Source organism: Electrona antarctica (genome assembly GCF_951216825.1).
Source record: "Electrona antarctica genome assembly, chromosome: 2".
Taxonomy (NCBI): Eukaryota; Metazoa; Chordata; class Actinopteri; order Myctophiformes; family Myctophidae; genus Electrona; species Electrona antarctica.
In genome coordinates, this window is record NC_136807.1 from 52831903 (window position 1) to 52859618 (window position 27716).

The 27716-nt window shown below is 44.3% G+C and overlaps 2 protein-coding genes across 2 annotated transcripts; both read right to left on the reverse strand.

Annotated features, from left to right (window-relative positions):
- Positions 1-3379: 3379 nt before the first annotated feature.
- On the reverse strand, positions 3380-26888 carry LOC306916976 (intermediate filament protein ON3-like). The gene is made up of 10 exons (XM_079495083.1): positions 26534-26888; positions 12286-12467; positions 10159-10367; positions 7939-7999; positions 7753-7848; positions 6666-6830; positions 6242-6367; positions 5494-5758; positions 3920-5079; positions 3380-3428 (listed from the first exon to the last, which is right to left on the reverse strand). Exons 1-9 carry the CDS (start codon positions 26799-26801, stop codon positions 4793-4795), a joined length of 1659 nt encoding a protein of 552 aa, XP_079351209.1. The 5' UTR covers positions 26802-26888; the 3' UTR covers positions 3380-3428; positions 3920-4792.
- LOC306917039 (keratin, type II cytoskeletal 8-like) lies at positions 18682-20818 on the reverse strand. The gene is made up of 3 exons (XM_079495159.1): positions 20693-20818; positions 20004-20268; positions 18682-19549 (listed from the first exon to the last, which is right to left on the reverse strand). Exons 2-3 carry the CDS (start codon positions 20218-20220, stop codon positions 19290-19292), a joined length of 477 nt encoding a protein of 158 aa, XP_079351285.1. The 5' UTR covers positions 20221-20268; positions 20693-20818; the 3' UTR covers positions 18682-19289.
- Positions 26889-27716: the final 828 nt, after the last annotated feature.

Genomic DNA, 27716 nt, shown 5'->3' on the forward strand with positions numbered 1-27716 from the left:
CCCTCTGTCCGGTCGAAAGTCCGTATGACTTTAATCCATAAAAACATAACTCGGGAAACTCGCGAACGGGAGGGAAAGTGTTCTACAGTCTATTCGCTCGTGTAACTCGTGTTCAGAAGTCAAAGTGTTAACTAGCCTGCTGTAGAGGACTCACTGAAATCATGTCAAGTACAAACCTTTTATAGAGTTTCACTGTATCTTTTTCCTAGACTTCCTGCACATCCCTGTTTTTTCCCTAGACATCCTGCACCTCCCTGTGTCTAAAGAGGAGGTTTCCTCTGAAGAGGAGAGGAGCTCCAGTCTGGTCCAGGAGGAACCACAACCTCCACAGATTAAAGACGAACAAGAGGAGCTACCCCAAAGACCAGAGGAGGCTGGTGGGTCAACGTTGACAATACTAGCAGTGAAAAGTGAAGATGATGATGAAAACAGAGAGACAGGGCCTGTAGCCGGCACCTCAACTGAACACATGAAAACACAAGCTGACTGTGGAACATCACAACCAGCTAGTGATGAGCAGCTCCAGCTCCTCTCTTCACACTGTTCTGAATCTGACATCACTGAAGACAGTGATGAGTGGGAGGAGACTAGGGGAGATCAGTCAGCTTTAAACGCACTGAAATCACAAAACACACAACTTGTGGGAGGACAGCGCAAGCTGTCCCAGGACCTGAAATCATCTAAACAAACTCACTCCATGAGGAGTCACACGGGGAAGAAACCTTTTAGTTGTACAGAGTGTGGAAAAATATTTAGATTAAAGCATCATCTGAAGCGTCACGCAATGATTCACACAGGGAATAAACCTTTTAGTTGTACAGAGTGTGGAAAAATATTTAGAATAAAGCATGATCTGAAGCGTCACACAATGATTCACACAGGGAAGAAACCGTTTAGTTGTACAGAGTGTGGCAAAATGTTTAGATCAAAGCACAGGCTGGAGAGTCACACAATGATTCACACAGGGGAAAAGCCCTTTTCTTGTAGTGTTTGTTGTAAAGGCTTTACTCAGAAAGGTAGTCTTGTAAAACACATGCGGACTCATACAGTTGAAATACCCGTTTCTTGTACAGTTTGTGGTAAAGGCTGTGTTAGCACACATGATCTAAAACTACACATGAGGATTCATACAGGTGAAAAGCCCTTTTCTTGTACAGTTTGTGGTAAAGGCTTTACTCGGAAGTATCATCTAAAAATACACATGAGGACTCATACAGGGGGTTAGTATAAGTTAGTCACACACAGACAATGATCATTCAGTCTAATCCAGGATGACAATGACAAGGATACTAAAGCAGAGGAATCACATAATCTGACAATATCAACATGATATCAACATTAAAATAAAGATGAATAGTTTGTTGGATGGATTTTTGTTTCATCTTGTGTATGAATCTTATTTTATATTCAACATGATTTTTTTATTTTGTAAATCTTGTATTATACCCTCCAGCTCAAAGGTTACTGGTACAGCATTATATCAGTGTGTGTCCACATTTGTCAGGATTTAACGAGTCATATTCATTATGATATTCATGCAATCATTATTATGTTCATTGATATGCAGTAAAGGCTGTAAATAAAGGTTCCATAAAGTGCTGACATGCTGCTATTCACTGTGTTGACGTTGTGTGTTGTTTGGATTGTTAAATGATCATAGTACATCATATGCTAGATACCAGAGACACGGTGTACATCAATGGTTCATAAACCTTTTCATGTCAAGGACCCCCAAATTGACGCTCATTATCCCTGCGGTGCGGACCCCCCATTTGAAAATATATGCCAAGGAGACGATTTTTACGACTCTAGCAGTGATTTTCAACCATTTTTATTTCAAGGGCCCCCTATTTAATGGCATTTCTATCTCTGGCCCCGATGTATATTGTAAAATCAAAGTTAATTTAACTCCATTTCGTTCCATTTGTACAATCTCTGATTTACAGATGCATAAGGGTCCATTTTATTTCCTAACTGTCTTCATAGAGGTGTTTTATAACCTCATTATACTGTTGTGTCTTCATAGAGGTGCTGTTATAACCTAAAAAATCTCCTTTTATGCCTTTGGGGGAAATTATATATGTTTTGTCAGTTTATCTAATAAAGGTTTCACCACTACAGCTCCTCTGTGTTGTGCTATATCACTGAAATGTTCAACTTCTTGTTTATGCCCAGAAGGATATCCACGGCTTCTGTAGAAATGTGTTATATCAAGTACGAAACAATACTCTGACATTAAATAAATCCTAAAAACTAGAGGAAAGCATGTAAAAAAGCATAGCCAGATAAAGAGATAGATATAGATTTCATGTCAATTATTTTGTATTGTGGGGTCTCGCTAGGAAACCCCCGACCAGGTGAGTGCGTTGCCATGGTAACCAGACGCGCTGTCAGACACATAGCGCCCTCGGACAAAAGACCCGCCCTCGGCGCGCTGATAGATCACGGATACATACCGAACCTCCTCCAGCAGTGTGAAATGATGCCGGGGCCGCACCCTAATCAGCGGCAGCCGGATCCCCCAGGAGGGTCGATATAAAAGACGACGTCATTCCGCGTCTGACAGCGGCTGGTTCACCACGGGCACAACGGAGGCACGCCTCACTAACGACTTTGGGTGGTAAGTCAGATCCACACTGCCTCGCACCCCCCACATATAGTTGTTTGATTACTTTGTCTATTTACTATTTGTAAAATTATCTTTGGTGAGAACCACATATAAGCCCTCCATGGGTTTCTTTTCTCACCTGCACATATTTCTCTTTTATTGATGTTACCCTTTTTTTTGTACTGTTTTTATCGTGCGAATAAACTAAACTAAACTAAACTATAAGCCCTGGGCTAACAGGCCTGTGCTAACTGCTAATAAGGCTATACAAAATGTGAAATGGCTTGCCTTTTGCAGTCAAGGAACAGGGGCGCTTGTTATAAAGCTTCTTGTAAAGCAATTTCTCGTTCTTGATCAGATAAACAACTGTAAATGCTAGCAGTCATTTTAATTGCATGCTGCATTAATTTGATAGCACATAGTATAAATAAATAATAAGGATTAGATGTATTTTATTCCGGTTTCTCTAATTCGTTCATTAATTCGTTAATTGAGCAGTTGAGACGAATAACAGTCTAAGTCCACACTAATTATCCATAATGTATAAATGATGGATATGGGGTCAGGACAGCTAGGCCTTTTCGGGGAGGGGTCAGAATAAATTAGGGACTTAGACTGCTTATTAGTCTCAACTGCTTAATTCATTCATTCATTCATTCATTCATTCATTCATTTATTCGTTAATTCATTCATTCAAAACCTTAAACCAAAATTTGCTAATTCATTTATTCATACTTTCATTTGAATGAAGGATAAATTCATCACAACATGGAGATTTCAGTAAACACTGTTTTATTTGGTTTGGTAGCAAAAACAGCACCTCAGGACAACAGTATTGTGTGGGCAGTCTCCTAAGGACACCTCAGGACAACAGTATTGTGTGGGCAGTCTCCTAAGGACACCTCAGGACACCTCAGGACAACAGTATTGTGTGGGCAGTCTCCTAAGGACACCTCAGGACAACAGTATTGTGTGGGCAGTCTCCTAAGGACACCTCAGGACACCTCAGGACAACAGTATTGTGTGGGCAGTCTCCTAAGGACACCTCAGGACAACAGTATTGTGTGGGCAGTCTCCTAAGGACACCTCAGGACACCTCAGGACAACAGTATTGTGTGGGCAGTCTCCTAAGGACACCTCAGGACAACAGTATTGTGTGGGCAGTCTCCTAAGGACACCTCAGGACAACAGTATTGTGTGGGCAGTCTCCTAAGGACACCTCAGGACAACAGTATTGTGTGGGCAGTCTCCTAAGGACACCTCAGGACACCTCAGGACAACAGTATTGTGTGGGCAGTCTCCTTAGGACACCTCAGGACAACAGTATTGTGTGGGCAGTCTCCTAAGGGGTCGCCCGTTGACAGTTACAGGACACACACATAGGGGTGACATGCACTACCTACAGACATTTTTAAGACATTAGTTGACCAAAAACACCTCTGCACTGTTTAAGTACATTCACAATACTACTTTACCCATTTCATGCAACCTGTATTTATGTATTCTTTAAGGGAATAGCCCTTGTAGTGTGGAATAGTAAAGTTGCGTAGATTGGAGGGAATGTGTTGTATGTTGCTTTTTGTTTTTCAACTATTACATAGTTGCAATTTGCCCATCGATCCTTTTTCTCTTTTTTTGTTGCTTGTGAGACAAAAACTTCAAAAAACTGTTTTAGTAAAAACAAACATTCATCTCAAGACATACAAAATGTGACTGACAAAAATAGATTATTTGGTCCCTTTCAGATCTTTTTTTCTTTTCGGGTCAGGACTATTGCTTCTTTTAGCGGACACATGGAAGGCCTATGCATGGTACTGTAGAAGGAATGGCGAGGAATTGCTTCAGACTGGGTTATTAGACAGTGGTTTAGTCAATCCAGACAGACGTGTTAGGCTCCCACAATTCTCAAATGCTTCCGCCTGAAAGTCTGTACTTCATTTTCGTGAACACCGCATTGTGATAGGTCGAATAATACCCTTCCAGCCTGAAGAGCAGATGACGGCTTCCTGTTCTCAACTTTTACCGGGCGGAATTGCACCCTCTGTAGCATTCAAAGATTGTGGAAGAGATAGTCATGGCTTGAGAGACTAACGGTTTGGGGGAAGTGAGCTGTGAGTATAAAACTACTAAGACAAACAGGAGAAGATCCTAGCAGGCCGCGGCGGACGCTCTCATCTGAACGGCTCAATCCTCCACCACCTCGGAGGACTCCGACACCACCTTGCCGTCCTTGGTCTCGATCATCTTGATGATGACACTCTTCTTGTTCTGGACAACGCTGCTCCCGCTGACGCCGCCGTAGCCGCCGCTGCTGCTGCCGGAGCTGAAGCCGCCACTGTTGCTTCCGTAGCCGCCGCCGCTGCTGCTGCCGTAGCCGCCACTGCTGTAACCACCGCCGTAGCTGCTGTAGTTGCCGCTAGAGTAGCTGCTCTTCAGCTGCTCTCCACCGCCGTAACCGCCGCCGTAGCTCGCTGGTGAGAGGGGACGAGGACAAGAATGAAAATGGGCAATTGAAGAAATCTATCAAATCATTGACCATCTAGAGATGTTTTACACTTTGTTCAGTTTTCATTTGTATATACTTTTTTTTTAATGTGTAGCCTTATGTTTTTATCTTCATATTGTAGGCTACATCCTTTAATATTGTATGAGGAGAGTCATGTAATTGTTTGCCAGAGATGGCATTTCTATGTTTGATTGCAAATAAAGGGATTGCTTTTAAAGCCTATAGGAAAACGAATACAACACCAGGGTATAATCATGGCAAACAATAATAACCTATAGCTGCAGTTATTACAAGGAAATAACTGTAAACTCACAGCTCTGACCATCTAGAGATGTTTTAAACTCACAGCTCTGACCATCTAGAGATGTTTTAAACTCACAGCTCTGTTGGGAAATGTTGATGGCCTGGATGCCAGTGGACAACCTGTCCTCCTCTCCCTCCAGCAGCTTCCTGTAGGTGGCGATCTCGATGTCCAGCGCCAGCTTGACGTTCATCAGGTCCTGGTACTCTCTGATCTGGCGGGCCATGTCCTGCTTGGCTCTCTGCAGAGCGTCCTCCAGGTCCTTGATGCGTTCCCTAGCGTCCCTCACGGCCATCTCTCCCCGCTCCTCAGCCTCAGCAATCTGGGCCTCCAGGTTGGCCCGCTGATCGAAGACAGAGAACAGAAGACATTAACCACTGAACCCTTGTATGGTTGAGTGAAGTCCCTCAGGGATCTGTGCTGGTGTGTTGGGTTTTTTTTTTTTACAACGCGTCACGTTGTCAGCTTGCCGATCTGTTTTTTTCTGCGGAAGCTTTCCCCACAATACTACAAATGTGTCAATGGTGAGAATTAAAAAAGTTCAGAAAATAAAATTGTGTTATTCTCAGTTAAAACTGGCAAAGCTAAAATGTTAAAAACAAATGGTTCAGTGTTTTTCAAGTGTTTTTGCACATCTACTGCGCCATTCCTGGTCACATGACAGTAAGAACAAAAATGCTGGAACAATATCTTTATGATTCTCAAAGACTAATGTCGTATGGCAATTAAAATGACTAAATTACTCTGGGATAAGTTGCAATGGTCCAAAATAAGAAAACAATGATGGCAACTACAGAAGTCTATTCTGAGCTACATAATGTTTTACCTGTCCCTTGACGCCATCGATCTCTGCTGTCAGTCTCTGGATCATGCGGTTCAGGTCTGAGATCTCTGTCTTAGTGTTCCTCAGGTCATCTCCGTATCTGCCGGCAGACGTCTGCATCTCCTCGTACTAAACAGACATCAGGAAAACAACCAATCAGTATTTTGAAAGCCTCTTGATAATGCGCAGAGAAATGTTAACTTTGTGATTTCAAATGTCATCGTTAGGTGCCAATTCAATTTGCCTTATAGCGCTGTCGTACTTCTTTGGCGGATCTACAAGCTCACGGCGGGCCGCACTGTGACACGTTGTGAACTTGCAGATCAGCTATTTTCAAGCGTATGCACACAGGCACACAACTAGGTTTTGCCTTTGGCTTTATTCCACATGATGAGAGCTACACGTGTCAGTGTGTGAGTGACCTCACCTTGGACTTATACCACGTCTCGGCCTCTTGGCGACTGCGGTTGGCTACGGCCTCGTACTGAGCGCGCACTTCGGCCACAATGGCGTCCATGTCCAGGGAGCGGCTGTTGTCCATCTCCACGACCACTGAGGTGTCCTTGATCTGTGACTGTAGTTCACGCAGTTCCTGGAGGAAGAACCATGACAGACATGGGATTAAAACACCAGGCAGAAACTAATTCTGAGGCTGTTTAAAGCTGCAGTCCACAACTTCCGTGTCCTACCCGCGATATGAACCCAGGTCGCTCGTGCAAGACGAGTGCAGAACGTTTTACTGTAATGCAATACCTCTGGTCAACCACTAGTGGTCCTACCTGTACACAGCATCTACATGTCTCAATAGAAGGGCAGGGAGACCAGACCACACCTCTAACCACTGCAGTTATGTTGTTCTTATTTATAGTGTATTAACAACATACTCTACCATACATGATACATATTTATTTAAATTAAGTTGTATTCACTACAAAAAGTTATGGATTGAAGCTTTAAAACTATTTGATATATTTAAAAAAAAAGATCATTTCCAAGGATCAACACGGTCCTTCAACATTGTATAAATTAAAATCCTCAATCCTGTCAATTCAACCCAAGTTAATTCAACCATCTCCTTCAGTTCCAGAGGTAGGGCAAACATCTCGTCAAGATGCTAAACAGATGTGGAAAAACCCATGAATGCAGTAAAGTAACAACCCACACCAACATGGCATCATAGGGACCATACTGTACCATAACTCAACAAAGACAGCTCGCTAATTAAACCCGGAATAATGTTGATGAAAGCAACCCAGAATTCATCTGTTTGCAATCAAAATAAGCCATGCTTGCTACACGGAATTTCTACCATTTCTACTCTGTAACCTTTATGATTCATCAAGGATGGTTTTATAATTTATTCTCTTTGCTTCTTTTGATTTTATTCTAGTGAGTCTGTGAGTAGTGAGTGCAACCAAGGCCCAAAACAACTGGTGCTTGTGAGGCCCTAGGGTTTGTCTGAGCCAATCAGGATGCAGTGGGTGAGTGACATCAGGCAGTGGATCATTGCTTACCTCCTCATAGATCTGTCTGAGGAAGTTGATCTCATCTGTCAGGCTCTCCAGTTTGGCCTCCAGCTCGACCTTATTCATGTAGGCTTCATCGACGTCCTGAAACATACGGAATCGTCAAACCGTCAGGGACAACAGAGCACAGAGAACAAATATGTTCAGTTTCAAATATTGAATCTGGATACTGACCTTCTTGATGAGCACAAAGTCGTTCTCGCACTCTGTACGCCTGTTGATTTCATCCTCGTACCTGAGTGCAAACATTATTGAGACTGTCATTAGTATAAAATTAAAAACAAAATCACACAGACAGAGCTTTGACAGGATTCTATCAAGTCATGTTCATAATCGTCGCTGTTGGGCAGAAACATTGTCTCCATACTTCAACAAGTTGCATAAATCATCACAATGGGATGCGTTGTGGGATTGTGCTGTATCTTTACTACTTTTCAATTTGTTTGAAAAAAGATTGTTGAACATTCTGAAAACCTGCATGCCCAAAATGAGAATGCCAGTTTAAAGGTGATTAAGACTGTCTGTACGTTCTATGAATAAAATATTTAACATTGGAATGGAAACACATGTTCCATTTTCATGGACATACAAGATAATATGCTACTTCAACACTAGGAGGCGTGAGTACTCTGTCCCTGGTGCTGCACCGGTGCAAAATGTTGATTTAGAGCAACTTGTGAGTAGTTTCAGGTGTTCATATTTCTCCCTTTCAGGCCCCCTCTGACTTCAGTTAACATGCTCCAGGTGTCTATAAGAAGCCAATAGATTTATGCAGCACTGCATCGTCTATGCACTGCTGTGCATGGGTGTGTTTGTGTATCTCGTGCATGTGAAAGGTTCATGTCTCTAGTCATTCTGTCTCTAGTTATTTTGTATTGTGTTGGTTTTATAAATCAGGACATGCCTATTGTGTGCTGTCATTCCCTGCAGATCTGCGGTCAGACAGATGTGGGGAGTAGGTCACATAGCGATCAACTCCAGTGTACGGCTCGTTCCGTGTAGTGTCAAGTTACTTGAAACTTAATAATTTCAGAACTAGTTTGAACCCTGAGCCTTGACTGTTCCGAGTCAGTGTATTTTTTGAGTGGTGTAAACCACTCCTACAACTGGCTTTTGTGTGCAGAAAAAAATGAACATGGTTGCTATGTTCAAAATAATTTCTGACGTAATTAAATCACACCCGGGTGAACTGGATGACCGTAGCAACCATGGTCATTTTCTCTGCACAGAAAAAGCCAGTTGTGAAATCACATCCGGGTGTGATTTCATTACGTCAGATCAGAGCTGATCAGGCTACATAATACCTTACCTTATTTCATTACGTCAGACATTACGTCAGACCACAGCTGATCATGCTATATAAAACCTTACACCACTCAGTTCACACGGGTGTGATTTTTTTTGGTACGAACAGACACGGGTACAAAGCCAGTTGTTGGAGTGGTTTACACCACTCAAAAAAAGATGAGTATACTATCTTCTTCTTTTTGAGTGGTGTAAACCACTCGTACAACTGGCTTTGTTAGTTTGTCTGTCTGTCTGTTCGTACCAAAACATGAGCATGGTTGCTATGGTCACCCAGTTCACACGGGTGTGATTTAATTACGTCAGACCACAGCTGATCAGTCTATCTAAGACCTTACACCACTCAGTTCACACGGGTGTGTTTTTTAATTTAGAACAGATGAGACATGCATGTCCATAAAGAATATGAGTCCACAGAAAGACCAAAAAGAATCCTTTCACCTACATGTTCCCTTCAACTTCATTGGAATAATGCATCCTTCTGTGGTTTAGGGTTAAGCTTATTTTCACACCCTTGCTCCTGATCTTCTAGTCATGTGTATGTCTGGTGACATCTAAACTCAATGTTGTTTCTAAAACTGAGTTTTAGGGGAAAGGAACTGCATTGTGGAACCAATGCAAATACTTTAAAGGTGGTCCTTCATATTAGATCGGTGATGTGATTGGTTTTCAACGCAGTGCATGGTCATTGTCTCCACTGTTCTAGCCCCTACATTGACGTTAGAATTCCACCGACATATCAGTAGGCGGAAATCTCTCATCGTCTGGCTAGGCAAGACTACTGACGGTAGAGTCCGTGAATCATAAGTTCCAGATCTCTCCCTCCCACCCTTTCCTCCTGTGTTCTTCCTCCCTTCCCTTCCCACCACCTAAGGGTTGGCTATCACGTCCTCGCATAGAGTATATAAAGGATAGAGACCGAACTGGAGCGTTAGCTCTACCAGGTCACTCACTTGTTCTTGAAGTCCTCTACCAGGCCCTGCATGTTGTGCAGGTCCTCTACCAGGTCACTCACTTGTTCTTGAAGTCCTCTACCAGGCCCTGCATGTTGTGCAGGTCCTCTACCAGGTCCTCTACCAGGTCACTCACTTGTTCTTGAAGTCCTCTACCAGGCCCTGCATGTTGTGCAGGTCGGCCTCCAGCCTCATCTTGTCGTTTCCCAGGCCGTCGAGCTGCCGGCGCAGGTTGGTGATGTAGGCCTCGAACATGCTGTCGATGTTGGAGCGCGTGCAGGTCTGCCCCTGCAACAGGTTCCACTTGGTCTCCAGCATCTTGTTCTGCTGCTCCAGGAAGCGCACCTGGTATGGAGAAAGATGAAGGCATGTCATTATAGGCAAACATTTCCCGCGAATTTCCGAAATTAGAACGAATAAATAGCCTTATCATAATGTAATAATGGAAATTTAACTATTCTTCTTGGACAATATAATAGGGGCGCCAGGTTGTAATTGCCTGTAATGGTGATGTAAACGCTGCTCGCTGACATGAGAACCACATACAAGGTTGGATATCATCCTGGACATCAACCAAAACGGCAGGATTCAGCCGCTATTCACAATCAACTGTGTTTATTGTTCTAATCTGCGTGGGCCAGCTGCTCATTGGTCATTTCAGCGTGTGTCTCTCTTTCCATAGGAAGGCCACGCTGTACAAGCATCCTGACAGGAGGTCGTGTACTGTGGAGGGAGGTGTGCATTTCGGGTTTGGAAAAATGGATGACGAGGAAAGAGGTATTTAACCCCATCCCTCCCTTTGTGTCTTCCTGTTTTCACAGAGCAAGGGAGACTGATATCCGTTATCACGGGTGCCAGACCAGATGAGAGGAGGAGGGAGGGGGGAGGGCATGGTTATGAATTTAGGCAACCTTTTTCGTTTACATACACACACAAGCAAGGTAAATATTTAACTGTGAGCTAGGTGCGATGAGGGGAAAGAGAGATTGAGAGAGGGGGGGGGGGGGGAGTCACTCCATTGGGGGTGGGAGGGGCTGGAGAACACCGTGGGGGTGGGGAGGCGAGAGAGACATTTGTGGACATTAATAACAGGGTGTGACAACAGGTATGTGATGGCCAGCGACTGAACCTTGCCCCTCCCCACCTCGCTGCTGCATTCTATTCACAGAGCAGCTCTGAAGTCTGGAGGACAAAGCCTCTTGACAGGCAGCTCCTTTGAGCTGCAACAGACATCCTAAAAATGAGGAGGCACGTATAGGAACAGACCGTTGTCACCAATTATCAAGCGATAAGCCAGTTTCCCTATAATCTCTCTGTTTGACGGTCCGCAGGCCTCAGAGAGAAGAAGAGTGTTTATGTAACCAATCTACCAGTGTTGACCAGAACATGAAACCAATTGGCCTTCTAAAATATGAACCTGCTGTGGCCTGGGGAGACGTTGCACCTAACTATACGCCTAGCAGCAGCAGAATGGGCTCAATGTCAGGAAATACCTTATGAAAAGCTATAACATTGGACACTACTTTGTCATGTCATTGGCATGTCACTGTAGTGAACATTTCCGTTATTGTCAATTAGGTAGATATGCTTGGTTTCTGTGTCACTGGTGTATGTGTGTGTGTTTGTGTCTGTGTCCGTAAGGGCCACATATTAAGAGCCACACCCCAGCAAAGGGCAGGCCCGTTCCCAAGGTAACTCGTATCACTAGCTATGGGCTTCATATGGACACACCCTTCGCTCCCTTTCCTCGCCCCTCGCTCTCCAATCCTCGCTCCTCCGCGTGTCTGTTTTCCATCACTATAAAAGGACTGCCAAAAAAGCATTAGATATGAGCCCTGAAGCCAAACCCCTAGAGACAAACATTCTTATCTCCTGTCTTGACTGCGTTCCGTGGGAGGTGATGAAACCATAAGGGAGAGTAAATCTACTTTTTCTCCAAGCCGTCGAACCCAAGGTATTAGCATAGTATTGCAGACACATGGATCAAACCTTTGATCAAACACAGCTTGCATAACCATTATGGCTGAGAGAAGGAGGAGAAATGGGCTCCCCGTGTATAATTAAGTTGTACAAGCACAAGGCAACCTCGACACAGAGAAGGTTCACACACATACACCTACAAAGTGAAATCATCAGTATCCAGAGGGTCAGTGTAACTCAGAGAGGTCAACGCGGACCTGTAAGGGTCAGTTTTGACCTCTCGGAGTTACATTGACACTCAGGGTTTCACTGCATGCTCTTATTGTACAGCACAAGCACTGACCTTGTCGATGAACGAGGCAAAGCGGTTGTTGAGGCTCTTGATCTGTTCCTTTTCCTGGGTGCGGACGGACTGAATCTTGGGGTCGATCTCCAGGTTGAGTGGGGCCAGCAGGCTCTTGTTCACCGTGACGGCCTGGATAGGGACATGGCCGCCCATACCCATACCTCCACCCATACCCATACCTCCACCCATACCCATACCGCCACCCATGCCCATGCCCAGGCCCATGCCACCTCCGTAGGCACTGGAGCTGGATATGTAGCCGCCACCGGAACCTCCTCCAAAGCCCCTGCTGGGTCCGCTGTAAGACATGCTGCTGAAGCTCCTGGGGGCCGTCCCCGAGGAGGACGACTTGACACTGTAGGTGACGTTCCTCTTCACTGACATGGTGAGTTCTGGAGTGGCTTCAGACTGTACTGAGGAAGGATTAGGCTGGCGGGCAGGCTAGATGGCTGGATGGCTGGGGAGAGACCAGAGTGGATAGGCAGAGCACAAGTTAGTGAAGTGTTTTTAACTGCCTGCCGTCATGGGAGGGGATTGTGGTCAGCTGCGATTGGCCAGCAGCTACGGCTGGGAGGGGGAGAGAGAGGCGGTGCTGTAACTAAACACTTCTGGGTTTCTATGACGCATCGTCCAGTCATTCCAAACCATTACCTGGCCTTTCTACAGGACTTTCTGTCAGGGAAAACTTGTTCTTTTTCTGGATTGTCAGGGAGGGCGTGTATCATTCCCATTGTTTGTTAGATTCTTAGATAATTAGGTTTGTAGAAAGTTAGTGAGTGTGTGAGTGTGTTAATGAGATAATAGTTAGTTAGTTAGTTAGTTAGTTAGTTAGTTGGTTAGTTGGTTAGTTAGTTACGTAGTTATAGTGTCTTTCTATTTTTCTATCTTTCTTTCATTCTTTCTTTCTGCCTAAATTCCTCTTTCTTTAGGGATTACTCTTCTAAACGGTATGCAGCTACTCTTACACAGCGAGTGTGTGCGTGCCTGCGTGTGTGTGTGTGTGTGTGTGTGTGTGTGTGTGTGTGTGTGTGTGTGTGTGTGTGTGTGTGTGTGTGTGTGTGTGTGTGCGTGCGTGCGCGTGCGTGCGTGCGTGCGTGCGTGCGTGCGTGCGTGCGTGCGTGCGTGCCATCATGGCTGTCAATTAGACAAGTGGCTTGTTGTCACAGCTAGTTGTGTGTCAGAGAGTAGTGACCTGTTGTTACAGTATGCATTTCTCCAAGGCCTTTTTCATAATGTGAGGTTGACATCTTTTTTACCTTAATGCTAACATTAGCTGACAGTTCAGTTATTTAAGGTTGTCTTTGAATATGTGGAGTTAAAGCAGAGCTTTCAAGTAGCTTCATTCCCCTTCTAATTAATACATCTTCCTAAGCAGCATTGGCTTGCTGCACAAGCTGACCCACCCACCCCTAATGCAATTTACATTATTCAAATGCACTCCAGAGTGAGTTTCACTCATTTCACTCATTACACACATTGCATCTTCAGGCAACACATTGTGTGGTCTTCTTGTCAGAGACAAGAGATAAGCATCATGCCAGTGGTGGAAAGTACCGATAAGTACTTGTACTCAAGTAATGTACTTAAGTACAATTTGGAGTTACTTACTTTACTGGAGTATTTCCAATTTGCAATACTTTTACGTCTACTCCACTACATCTCAGAGGCAAATGTTGTACTCCACAACAATTATTTGAAAACTAAACTAGTTACAAGTTACTTTGTTTATGTTTATTATTGATTCCCTGAAGAAGGCAACTTGTTGCCGAAACGTTGGAAAAATAAAGATTTTGATTGGCATCGTGACTACGAGCTGTGCGGCCTCTCTCCTTTTTCAGTCATTATTATTACAAAACATATAAACCATACATAACCACTTCATCCCTATACTGTATATAGTTTGGCTATGTACAAGCTCAACGCGTTGAGGTGCGACGCGTTGTGAGCTTGTAGATCTGCATAGACTTTTAATACATTTTGAAAACTTGTGAAAAGGGACATTCTGCATAATGATCACTTTTACTTTTGGGACTTTAAGTAAATGTTGATGCCAATACTTTTGTACCTTTACTCAAGTTAAATTTGAATACAGGGCATTTACATGTCATTTCTACATTGTGATATTGATACTTGTAGTGTGAGTACAAAAATGTGAGTGAGAGATATTTTGGGCATGTCAGCACATGTGAACAGTTTCCAAAATGTCCAAAAACATTTGAAAGAATTTCTAAAATATTTCTAAAAGTCTATAGAAATCTATAAAACTTTCCAAAATGTCACATTCTTTTTAAATAGCATCTCCAAGCTCACAATGAACCACAACCAGAAGTGCAGAAAGTATAGCCTACAGGGCATGTACTTCTTGCACTTCCGGTTACACCAAGGCTCCACCGGGCGCGTCAGCGTCGCGTCTCCGTCACCGTCACCGTCAGGGAATGTTCCCTTTTTAATCAATGAAGGGTGGCTCCACTGCCCGCATTGCGTTGCGTGACTGCATTAAAATTGCCCCGGTTCGTTTTTTGACGCATGCGACGGAGACGCAACGCGTCCGCCGTCCGGTGGAGCTCCGGCTTTAGGCACTTTAGGCAGTAGTTCATTCCAGGCTTTATCTCGTTGTGACATGGAGATAAACCTGTTAATTTAAATCATGTGTTTCTATTCACCGTGTCACATACAGGTATGTATGTGTATATGCAAAGAAGGTGAACTGCGCAAACCAGCCTGTTGGCCTGATTGTTGGTGATAATTTACTTGACATTTAATATACAGTGTCAGATGGACGTGAGGGATGGCTGTAAAAATGCAGAAGGCTGCTGAAAAACATGTCTGTCTACAGGTGCTTGCAGTACTGTATGTTTGTTTGTGCGTGCATGCGCATGCATGTGTGTGCGTGTGTTGATGTGATTGTGTGCGCGTGTGTGTGTGTGTGTGTGCGTGCGTCCGTGCGTGCGTGCGTGTGTTTCCGACTGCTTCCTTATGTAACTCCAGGTACTGTAGATGAGTTCACATGACATTTCGTACTTAAGGCCTTTTCAGACGGGCATCGACTGACACGCCTGGTAATTCGTAATTCGCCTGCGAATTAGTTTTTTTGTGTACACGCAGAGAAGTTGAGGGGTGACAACGAAAGCGTATTTTCATGGGCACGGTCCCGTGAAAATTGTCGCGCGGCGCGTGTGCTCGTTTCGTGCACACGCCCGCGACTGACTATAGACCTGGATTGTGTTGAGCTTTTTTTTTAACGCAACGGGAGTCGCACCCCTCATGAGCAGACCTGGAGCAGACCTGTCGTTGATCCAGGCGACACCGTCTGCGTCACATGCTCCCCATTTGAAAAGGCCTTTAAATCTAGCTTGAAGCTACGCTTTGTCTTAAAATGAGTAAATGACCATGACGGTCCCAATGACACCGATGTGATAAATGTCACATTTGTGACCCTCAGGAGTCACACAGTGATGAGGCCCATTCCTGAACTGACGGCGTGACATTACGAGCACAAGTGTCACCTCCTGTACAGTATGTGGTAAAGGCTGTTGCCACACGTAATCTAAAATTACACATGATGACCCATACAGGGGAAAAGCCCTTTTCTTGTACAGTTTGTGGAAAAGGCTGTGCTCACAAATGTCATCTAAAAATACACATGATGAGTCATACAGGCAAAAAGCCCTTTTCTTGTACAATTTGTGGAAAAGGCTCTGTTAGCACAAATGATCTAAAACTACACATGAGGATTCATACAGGTGAAAAGCCCTTTTCTTGTACAGTTTGTGGTAAAGGCTATACTCAGAAGGGTAATTTAACTCATACAGGGGGTGAAGTCTGTTAGTATAAGTTTGTCACACACAGACAATTATATGATCATTCAGTCTAATCCAGGATGACAATGACGAGGATACTAAAGGAGAGGAATCACATAATCTGACAATATCAACATGTTAAAATAAAGATGAATAGTTTGTTGGATGGATTTTTGTTTCATCTTGTGTATGGATCTTATTTTCTTATTTTCTTATATTCATTATGATATTCATGCAATCATTATTATGTTCATTGATATGCAGTAAAGGCTGTAAATAAAGGTTCCATAAAGTGCTGACATGCTGCTATTCACTGTGTTGACGTTGTGTGTTGTTTGGATTGTTAAATGATCATAGTACATCATATGCTAGATTCCAGAGACACGGTGTACATCAATGGTTCATAAACCTTTTCATGTCAAGGACCCCCAAATTGACACTCATTATCCCTGCGGTGCGGACCCCCCATTTGAAAATATATGCCAAGGAGAAGATTTTTACGACTCTAGCAGTGATTTTCAACCATTTTTATTTCAAGGGCCCCCTATTTAATGGCATTTCTATCTCTGGCCCCAATGTATATTGTAAAATCAAAGTTAATTTAACTCCATTTGGTTCCATTTGTACAATCTCTGATTGACAGATGCATAAGGGTCCATTTGATTTCCTAACTGTCTTCATAGAGGTGTTTTATAACCTCATTATACTGTTGTGTCTTCATAGAGGTGCTGTTATAACCTCAAAGATCTCCTTTTATGCCTTTGGGGGAAATTATATATGTTTTGTCAGTTTATCTAATAAAGGTTTCACCACTACAGCTCCTCTGTGTTGTGCTATATCACTGAAATGTTCAACTTCTTGTTTATGCCCAGAAGGATATCCACGGCTTCTGTAGAAATGTGTTATATCAAGTACGAAACAATACTCTGACATTAAATAAATCCTAAAAACTAGAGGAAAGCATGTAAAAAAGCATAGCCAGATAAAGAGATAGATATAGATTTCATGTCAATTATTTTGTATTGTGGGGTCTCGCTAGGAAACCCCCGACCAGGTGAGTGCGTTGCCATGGTAACCAGACGCGCTGTCAGACACATAGCGCCCTCGGACAAAAGACCCGCCCTCGGCGCGCTGATAGATCACGGATACATACCGAACCTCCTCCAGCAGTGTGAAATGATGCCGGGGCCGCACCCTAATCAGCGGCAGCCGGATCCCCCAGGAGGGTCGATATAAAAGACGACGTCATTCCGCGTCTGACAGCGGCTGGTTCACCACGGGCACAACGGAGGCACGCCTCACTAACGACGTCGGGTGGTAAGTCAGATCCACACTGCCTCGCACCCCCCACATATAGTTGTTTGATTACTTTGTCTATTTACTATTTGTAAAAATTATCTTTGGTGAGAACCACATATAAGCCCTCCATGGGTTTCTTTTCTCACCTGCACATATTTCTCTTTTATTGATGTTACCCTTTTTTTTGTACTGTTTATATCGTGCGAATAAACTAAACTAAACTAAACTATAAGCCCTGGGCTAACAGGCCTGTGCTAACTGCTAATAAGGCTATACAAATGTGAAATGGCTTGCCTTTTGCAGTCAAGGAACAGGGGCGCTTGTTATAAAGCTTCTTGTAAAGCAATTTCTCGTTCTTGATCAGATAAACAACTGTAAATGCTAGCAGTCATTTTAATTGCATGCTGCATTAATTTGATAGCACATAGTATAAATAAATAATAAGGATTAGATGTATTTTATTCCGGTTTCTCTAATTTGTTCATTCATTCGTTAATTGAGCAGTTGAGACGAATAACAGTCTAAGTCCACACTAATTATCCATAATGTATAAATGATGGATATGGGGTCAGGACAGCTAGGCCTTTTCGGGGAGGGGTCAGAATAAATGAGGGACTTAGACTGCTTATTAGTCTCAACTGCTTAATTCATTCATTCATTCATTCATTTATTCGTTAATTCATTCATTCAAAACCTTAAACCATAATTTGCTAATTCATTTATTCATACTTTCATTTGAATGAAGGATAAATTCATCACAACATGGAGATTTCAGTAAACACTGTTTTATTTGGTTTGGTAGCAAAAACAGCACCTCAGGACAACAGTATTGTGTGGGCAGTCTCCTAAGGACACCTCAGGACACCTCAGGACAACAGTATTGTGTGGGCAGTCTCCTAAGGACACCTCAGGACAACAGTATTGTGTGGGCAGTCTCCTAAGGACACCTCAGGACAACAGTATTGTGTGGGCAGTCTCCTAAGGACACCTCAGGACAACAGTATTGTGTGGGCAGTCTCCTAAGGACACCTCAGAACAACAGTATTGTGTGGGCAGTCTCCTAAGGGGTCGCCCGTTGACAGTTACAGGACACACACATAGGGGTGACATGCACTACCTACAGACATTTTTAAGACATTAGTTGACCAAAAACACCTCTGCACTGTTTAAGTACATTCACAATACTACTTTACCCATGTCATGCAACCTGTATTTATGTATTCTTTAAGGGAATAGCCCTTGTAGTGTGGAATAGTAAAGTTGCATAGATTGGAGGGAATGTGTTGTATGTTGCTTTTTGTTTTTCAACTATTACATAGTTGCAATTTGCCCATCGATCCTTTTTCTCTTTTTTTGTTGCTTGTGAGACAAAAACTTCAAACAACTGTTTTAGTAAAAACAAACATGCATCTCAAGACATACAAAATGTGACTGACAAAAATAGATTCTTTGGTCCCTTTCAGATCTTTTTTTCTTTTCGGGTCAGGACTATTGCTTCTTTTAGCGGACACATGGAAGGCCTATGCATGGTACTGTAGAAGGAATGGCGAGGAATTGCTTCAGACTGGGTTATTAGACAGCGGTTTAGTCTCTCCAGACAGACGTGTTAGGCTCCCACAATTCTCAAATGCTTCCGCCTGAAAGTCTGTACTTCATTTTCGTGAACACCGCATTGTGATAGGTCGAATAATACCCTTCCAGCCTGAAGAGCAGATGACAGCTTCCTGTTCTCAACTTTTACCGGGCGGAATTGCACCCTCTGTAGCATTCAAAGATTGTGGAAGAGATAGTCATGGCTTGAGAGACTAACGGTTTGGGGGAAGTGAGCTGTGAGTATAAAACTACTAAGACAAACAGGAGAAGATCCTAGCAGGCCGCGGCGGACGCTCTCATCTGAACGGCTCAATCCTCCACCACCTCGGAGGACTCCGACACCACTTTGCCGTCCTTGGTCTCGATCATCTTGATGATGACACTCTTCTTGTTCTGGACAACGCTGCTCCCGCTGACGCCGCCGTAGCCGCCGCTGCTGCTGCCGGAGCTGAAGCCGCTGCTGCTGTCGTAGCCGCCACTGCTGTAACCACCGCCGTAGCTGCTGTAGTTGCCGCTAGAGTAGCTGCTCTTCAGCTGCTCTCCACCGCCGTAACCGCCGCCGTAGCTCGCTGGTGAGAGGGGACGAGGACAAGAATGAAAATGGGCAATTGAAGAAATCTATCAAATCATTGACCATCTAGAGATGTTTTACACTTTGTTCAGTTTTCATTTGTATATACTTTTTTTTTAATGTGTAGCCTTATGTTTTTATCTTCATATTGTAGGCTACATCCTTTAATATTGTATGAGGAGAGTCATGTAATTGTTTGCCAGAGATGGCATTTCTATGTTTGATTGCAAATAAAGGGATTGCTTTTAAAGCCTATAGGAAAACGAATACAACACCAGGGTATAATCATGGCAAACAATAATAACCTATGGCTGCAGTTATTACAAGGAAATAACGGCAAACTGTAAACTCACAGCTCTGACCATCTAGAGATGTTTTAAACTCACAGCTCTGACCATCTAGAGATGTTTTAAACTCACAGCTCTGACCATCTAGAGATGTTTTAAACTCACAGCTCTGTTGGGAAATGTTGATGGCCTGGATGCCAGTGGACAACCTGTCCTCCTCTCCCTCCAGCAGCTTCCTGTAGGTGGCGATCTCGATGTCCAGCGCCAGCTTGACGTTCATCAGGTCCTGGTACTCTCTGATCTGGCGGGCCATGTCCTGCTTGGCTCTCTGCAGAGCGTCCTCCAGGTCCTTGATGCGTTCCCTAGCGTCCCTCACGGCCATCTATCCCCGCTCCTCAGCCTCAGCAATCTGGGCCTCCAGGTTGGCCCGCTGATCGAAGACAGAGAACAGAAGACATTAACCACTGAACCCTTGTATGGTTGAGTGAAGTCCCTCAGGGATCTGTGCTGGTGTGTTGTTGTTTTTTTACAACGCGTTACGTTGTCAGCTTGCCGATCTGTTTTTTTCTGCGGAAGCTTTCCCCACAATACTACAAATGTGTCAATGGTGAGAATTAAAAAAGTTCAGAAAATAGAATTGTGTTATTTAGTGTTTTTGCACATCTACTGCGCCATTCCTGGTCACATGACAGTAAGAACAAAAATGCTGGAACAATATCTTTATGATTCTCAAAGACTAATGTCGTATGGCAATTAAAATGACTAAATTACTCTGGGATAAGTTGCAATGGTCCAAAATAAGAAAACAATGATGGCAACTACAGAAGTCTATTCTGAGCTACATAATGTTTTACCTGTCCCTTGACGCCATCGATCTCTGCTGTCAGTCTCTGGATCATGCGGTTCAGGTCTGAGATCTCTGTCTTAGTGTTCCTCAGGTCATCTCCGTATCTGCCGGCAGACGTCTGCATCTCCTCGTACTAAACAGACATCAGGAAAACAACCAATCAGTATTTTGAAAGCCTCTTGATAATGCGCAGAGAAATGTTAACTTTGTGATTTCAAATGTCATCGTTAGGTGCCAATTCAATTTGCCTTATAGCGCTGTCGTACTTTTTTGGCGGATCTACAAGCTCACGGCGGGCCGCACTGTGACACGTTGTGAACTTGCAGATCAGCTATTTTCAAGCGTATGCACACAGGCACACAACTAGGTTTTGCCTTTGGCTTTATTCCACATGATGAGAGCTACACGTGTCAGTGTGTGAGTGACCTCACCTTGGACTTATACCACGTCTCGGCCTCTTGGCGACTGCGGTTGGCTACGGCCTCGTACTGAGCGCGCACTTCGGCCACAATGGCGTCCATGTCCAGGGAGCGGCTGTTGTCCATCTCCACGACCACTGAGGTGTCCTTGATCTGTGACTGTAGTTCACGCAGTTCCTGGAGGAAGAACCATGACAGACATGGGATTAAAACACCAGGCAGAAACTAATTCTGAGGCTGTTTAAAGCTGCAGTCCACAACTTCCGTGTCCTACCCGCGATATGAACCCAGGTCGCTCGTGCAAGACGAGTGCAGAACGTTTTACTGTAATGCAATACCTCTGGTCAACCACTAGTGGTCCTACCTGTACACAGCATCTACATGTCTCAATAGAAGGGCAGGGAGACCAGACCACACCTCTAACCACTGCAGTTATGTTGTTCTTATTTATAGTGTATTAACAACATACTCCCATACAACCATACATGATACAGATTTATTTAAATTAAGTTGTATTCACTACAAAAAGTTATGGATTGAAGCTTTAAAACTATTTGATATATTTAAAAAAAAAGATAATTTCCAAGGATCAACACGGTCCTTCAACATTGTATAAATTAAAATCCTCAATCCTGTCAATTCAACCCAAGTTAATTCAACCATCTCCTTCAGTTCCAGAGGTAGGGCAAACATCTCGTCAAGATGCTAAACAGATGTGGAAAAACCCATGAATGCAGTAAAGTAACAACCCACACCAACATGGCATCATAGGGACCATACTGTACCATAACTCAACAAAGACAGCTCGCTAATTAAACCCGGAATAATGTTGATGAAAGCAACCCAGAATTCATCTGTTTGCAATCAAAATAAGCCATGCTTGCTACACGGAATTGCTACCATTTCTACTCTGTAACCTTTATGATTCATCAAGGATGGTTTTATAATTTCTTCTCTTTGCTTCTTTTGATTTTATTCTAGTGAGTCTGTGAGTAGTGAGTGCAACCAAGGCCCAAAACAGCTGGTGCTTGTGAGGCCCTAGGGTTTGTCTGAGCCAATCAGGATGCAGTGGGTGAGTGACATCAGGCAGTGGATCATTGCTTACCTCCTCATAGATCTGTCTGAGGAAGTTGATCTCATCTGTCAGGCTCTCCAGTTTGGCCTCCAGCTCGACCTTATTCATGTAGGCTTCATCGACGTCCTGAAACATACGGAATCGTCAAACCGTCAGGGACAACAGAGCACAGAGAACAAATATGTTCAGTTTCAAATATTGAATCTGGATACTGACCTTCTTGATGAGCACAAATTCGTTCTCGCACTCTGTACGCCTGTTGATTTCATCCTCGTACCTGAGTGCAAATATTATTGAGACTGTCATTAGTATAAAATTAAAAACAAAATCACACAGACAGAGCTTTGACAGGATTCTATCAAGTCATGTTCATAATCGTCGCTGTTGGGCAGAAACATTGTCTCCATACTTCAACAAGTTGCATAAATCATCACAATGGGATGCGTTGTGGGATTGTGCTGTATCTTTACTACTTTTCAATTTGTTTGAAAAAAGATTGTTGAACATTCTGAAAACCTGCATGCCCAAAATGAGAATGCCAGTTTAAAGGTGATTAAGACTGTCTGTACGTTCTATGAATAAAATATTTAACAATGGAAATGGAACAATGGAATGGAAACACATGTTCCATTTTCATGGACATACAAGATAATATGCTACTTCAACACTAGGAGGCGTGAGTACTCTGTCCCTGGTGCTGCACCGGTGCAAAATGTTGATTTAGAGCAACTTGTGAGTAGTTTCAGGTGTTCATATTTCTCCCTATCAGGCCCCCTCTGACTTCAGTTAACATGCTCCAGGTGTCTATAAGAAGCCAATAGATTTATGCAGCACTGCATCGTCTATGCACTGCTGTGCATGGGTGTGTTTGTGTATCTCGTGCATGTGAAAGGTTCATGTCTCTAGTCATTCTGTCTCTAGTTATTTTGTATTGTGTTGGTTTTATAAATCAGGACATGCCTATTGTGTGCTGTCATTCCCTGCAGATCTGCGGTCAGACAGATGTGGGGAGTAGGTCACATAGCGATCAACTCCGTTCCGTGTAGTGTCAAGTTACTTGAAACTTAATAATTTCAGAACTTGTTTGAACCCTGAGCCTTGACTGTTCCGAGTCAGTGTATTTTTTAATTTAGAACAGATGAGACATGCATGTCCATAAAGAATATGAGTCCACAGAAAGACCAAAAATAATCTTTTCACCTACATGTTCCCTTCAACTTCATTGGAATAATGCATCCTTCTGTGGTTTAGGGTTAAGCTTATTTTCACACCCTTGCTCCTGATCTTCTAGTCATGTGTATGTCTGGTGACATCTAAACTCAATGTTGTTTCTAAAACTGAGTTTTAGGGGAAAGGAACTGCATTGTGGAACCAATGCAAATACTTTAAAGGTGGTCCTTCATATTAGATCGGTGATGTGATTGGTTTTCAACGCAGTGCATGGTCATTGTCTCCACTGTTCTAGCCCCTACATTGACGTTAGAATTCCACCGACATATCAGTAGGCGGAAATCTCTCATCGTCTGGCTAGGCAAGACTACTGACGTTAGAGTCCGTGAATCATAAGTTCCAGATCTATCCCTCCCACCCTTTCCTCCTGTGTTCTTCCTCCCTTCCCTTCCCACCACCTAAGGGTTGGCTATCACGTCCTCGCATAGAGTATATAAAGGATAGAGACCGAACTGGAGCGTTAGCCCCGCCCCCCCCACCCCCCCCGCTATTAATTTCAGTGGAAGTTGCTCAGTGGCGTTTTGAAGCACCCGGAAGACTTCCGGAAGTATAATTATAACTCAATGGCTCGAGTGAGTGGAAGTTTAGCCTAGCCTAGCCCCGGACCTCAACTTTGAGGTCCGGGCTTTTCACGTGACGTCATGAACGTCCGTCCACTTCCATTAAGTGCTGCAATTCCACATTTCGCCAGTAGGTAGTGGCAACTTCAACGTTGGATAGCCTTACTGGGGGCTTGGGTCCTCGTGCCTCACAGACACTCACTTGTTCTTGAAGTCCTCTACCAGGCCCTGCATGTTGTGCAGGTCCTCTACCAGGTCCTCTACCAGGTCACTCACTTGTTCTTGAAGTCCTCTACCAGGCCCTGCATGTTGTGCAGGTCGGCCTCCAGCCTCATCTTGTCGTTTCCCAGGCCGTCGAGCTGCCGGCGCAGGTTGGTGATGTAGGCCTCGAACATGCTGTCGATGTTGGAGCGCGTGCAGGTCTGCCCCTGCAACAGGTTCCACTTGGTCTCCAGCATCTTGTTCTGCTGCTCCAGGAAGCGCACCTGGTATGGAGAAAGATGAAGGCATGTCATTATAGGCAAACATTTCCCGCGAATTTCCGAAATTAGAACGAATAAATAGCCTTATCATAATGTAATAATGGAAATGTAACTATTCTTCTTGGACAATATAATAGGGGCGCCAGGTTGTAATTGCCTGTAATGGTGATGTAAACGCTGCTCGCTGACATGAGAATCACATACAAGGTTGGATATCATCCTGGACATCAACCAAAACGGCAGGATTCAGCCGCTATTCACAATCAACTGTGTTTATTGTTCTAATCTGCGTGGGCCAGCTGCTCATTGGTCATTCCAGCGTGTGTCTCTCTTTCCATAGGAAGGCCACGCTGTACTAGCATCCTGACAGGAGGTTGTGTACTGTGGAGGGAGGTGTGCATTTCGGGTTTGGAAAAATGGATGACGAGGAAAGAGGTATTTAACCCCATCCCTCCCTTTGTGTCTTCCTGTTTTCACAGAGCAAGGGAGACTGATATCCGTTGTCACGGGTGCCAGACCAGATGAGAGGAGGAGGGAGGGGGGAGGGCATGGTTATGAAGCTAGGCAACCTTTTTCGTTTCCATACACACACAAGCAAGGTAAATATTTAACTGTGAGCTAGGTGCGATGAGGGGAAAGAGAGATTGAGAGATGGGGGTGGGGAGGCGAGAGAGACATTTGTGGACATTAATAACAGGGTGTGACAACAGGTATGTGATGGCCAGCGACTGAACCTTGCCCCTCCCCACCTCGCTGCTGCATTCTATTCACAGAGCAGCTCTGAAGTCTGGAGGACAAAGCCTCTTGACAGGCAGCTCCTTTGAGCTGCAACAGACATCCTAAAAATGAGGAGGCACGTATAGGAACAGACCGTTGTCACCAATTATCAAGCGATAAGCCAGTTTCCCTATAATCTCTCTGTTTGACGGTCCGCAGGCCTCAGAGAGAAGAAGAGTGGTTATGTAACCAATCTACCAGTGTTGACCAGAACATGAAACCAACTGGCCTTCTAAAATATGAACCTGCTGTGGCCTGGGGAGACGTTGCACCTAACTATACGCCTAGCAGCAGCAGAATGGGCTCAATGTCAGGAAATACCTTATGAAAAGCTATAACATTGGACACTACTTTGTCATGTCATTGGCATGTCACTGTAGTGAACATTTCCGTTATTGTCAATTAGGTAGATATGCTTGGTTTCTGTGTCACTGGTGTATGTGTGTGTGTTTGTGTGTGTGTGTGTGTGTGTGTGTTTGTGTCTGTGTATGTGTGTGTGTTTGTGTCTGTGTCCGTAAGGGCCACATATTAAGAGCCACAGCCCAGCAAAGGGCAGGCCCGTTCCCAAGGTAACTCGTATCACTAGCTATGGGCTTCATATGGACACGCCCTTCGCTCCCTTTCCTCGCCCCTCGCTCTCCAATCCTCGCTCCTCCGCGTGTCTGTTTTCCATCACTATAAAAGGACTGCCAAAAAAGCATTAGATATGAGCCCTGAAGCCAAACCCCTAGAGACAAACATTCTTATCTCCTGTCTTGACTGCGTTCCGTGGGAGGTGATGAAACCATAAGGGAGAGTAAATCTACTTTTTCTCCACGCCGTCGAACCCAAGGTATTAGCATAGTATTGCAGACACATGGATCAAACCTTTGATCAAACACAGCTTGCATAACCATTATGGCTGAGAGAAGGAGGAGAAATGGGCTCCCCGTGTATAATTAAGTTGTAAAAGCACAAGGCAACCTCGACACAGAGAAGGTTCACACACATACACCTACAAAGTGAAATCATCAGTATCCAGAGGGTCAGTGTAACTCAGAGAGGTCAACGCGGACCTGTAAGGGTCAGTTTTGACCTCTCGGAGTTACATTGACACTCAGGGTTTCACTGCATGCTCTTATTGTACAGCACAAGCACTGACCTTGTCGATGAACGAGGCAAAGCGGTTGTTGAGGCTCTTGATCTGTTCCTTTTCTTGGGTGCGGACGGACTGAATCTTGGGGTCGATCTCCAGGTTGAGTGGGGCCAGCAGGCTCTTGTTCACCGTGACGGCCTGGATAGGGACATGGCCGCCCATACCCATACCTCCACCCATACCCATACCTCCACCCATACCCATACCGCCACCCATGCCCATGCCCAGGCCCATGCCACCTCCGTAGGCACTGGAGCTGGATATGTAGCCGCCACCGGAACCTCCTCCAAAGCCCCTGCTGGGTCCTGAGCTGCGGACGCTGTAGCTCTGACGGGAGGCCACACTGGGTCCGCTGTAAGACATGCTGCTGAAGCTCCTGGGGGCCGTCCCCGAGGAGGACGACTTGACACTGTAGGTGACGTTCCTCTTCACTGACATGGTGAGTTCTGGAGTGGCTTCAGACTGTACTGAGGAAGGATTAGGCTGGCGGGCAGGCTAGATGGCTGGATGGCTGGGGAGAGACCAGAGTGGATAGGCAGAGCACAAGTTAGTGAAGTGTTTTTAACTGCCTGCCGTCATGGGAGGGGATTGTGGTCAGCTGCGATTGGCCAGCAGCTACGGCTGGGAGGGGGGAGAGAGAGGCGGTGCTGTAACTAAACACTTCTGGGTTTCTATGACGCATCGTCCAGTCATTCCAAACCATTACCTGGCCTATCTAGAGGACTTTCTGTAAGGGAAAACTTGTTCTTTTTCTGGATTGTCAGGGAGGGCGTGTATCATTCCCATTGTTTGTTAGATTCTTAGATAATTAGGTTTGTAGAAAGTTAGTGAGTGTGTGAGTGTGTTAATGAGATAATAGTTAGTTAGTTAGTTAGTTAGTTGGTTAGTTAGTTACGTAGTTATAGTGTCTTTCTATTTTTCTATCTTTCTTTCATTCTTTCTTTCTTCCTAAATTCCTCTTTCTTTAGGGATTACTCTTCTAAATGGTATGCAGCTACTCTTACACAGCGAGTGTGTGCGTGCCTGCGTGTGTGTGTGTGTGTGTGTGTGTGTGTGTGTGTGTGTGTGTGTGTGTGTGTGTGTGTGTGTGTGTGTGTGTGTGTGCGTGCGTGCGTGCGTGCGTGCCATCATGGCTGTCAATTAGACAAGTGGCTTGTTGTCACAGCTAGTTGTGTGTCAGAGAGTAGTGACCTGTTGTTACAGTATGCATTTCTCCAAGGCCTTTTTCATAATGTGAGGTGGACATCTTTTTTACCTTAATGCTAACATTAGCTGACAGTTCAGTTATTTAAGGTTGTCTTTGAATATGTGGAGTTAAAGCAGAGCTTTCAAGTAGCTTCATTCCCCTTCTAA

Bases quoted from the DNA above. Each gene is read 5' to 3' on its own strand.
- LOC306916976 (XM_079495083.1), bottom strand. From the start codon at position 26,801: ATGTCAGTGAAGAGGAACGTCACCTACAGTGTCAAGTCGTCCTCCTCG. The intron at 7,849-7,938 runs GTCAGTATCCAG...CGTATGTTTCAG, and splicing joins ACTTTGTGCTCATCAAGAAG to GACGTCGATGAAGCCTACAT. The intron at 5,080-5,493 runs GTGAGTTTAAAA...CCCTCTCACCAG, and splicing joins CAACATTTCCCAACAGAGCT to CGAGCTACGGCGGCGGTTAC.
- LOC306917039 (XM_079495159.1), bottom strand. From the start codon at position 20,220: ATGGCCGTGAGGGACGCTAGGGAACGCATCAAGGACCTGGAGGACGCT. The intron at 19,550-20,003 runs GTGAGTTTAAAA...CCCTCTCACCAG, and splicing joins CAACATTTCCCAACAGAGCT to CGAGCTACGGCGGCGGTTAC.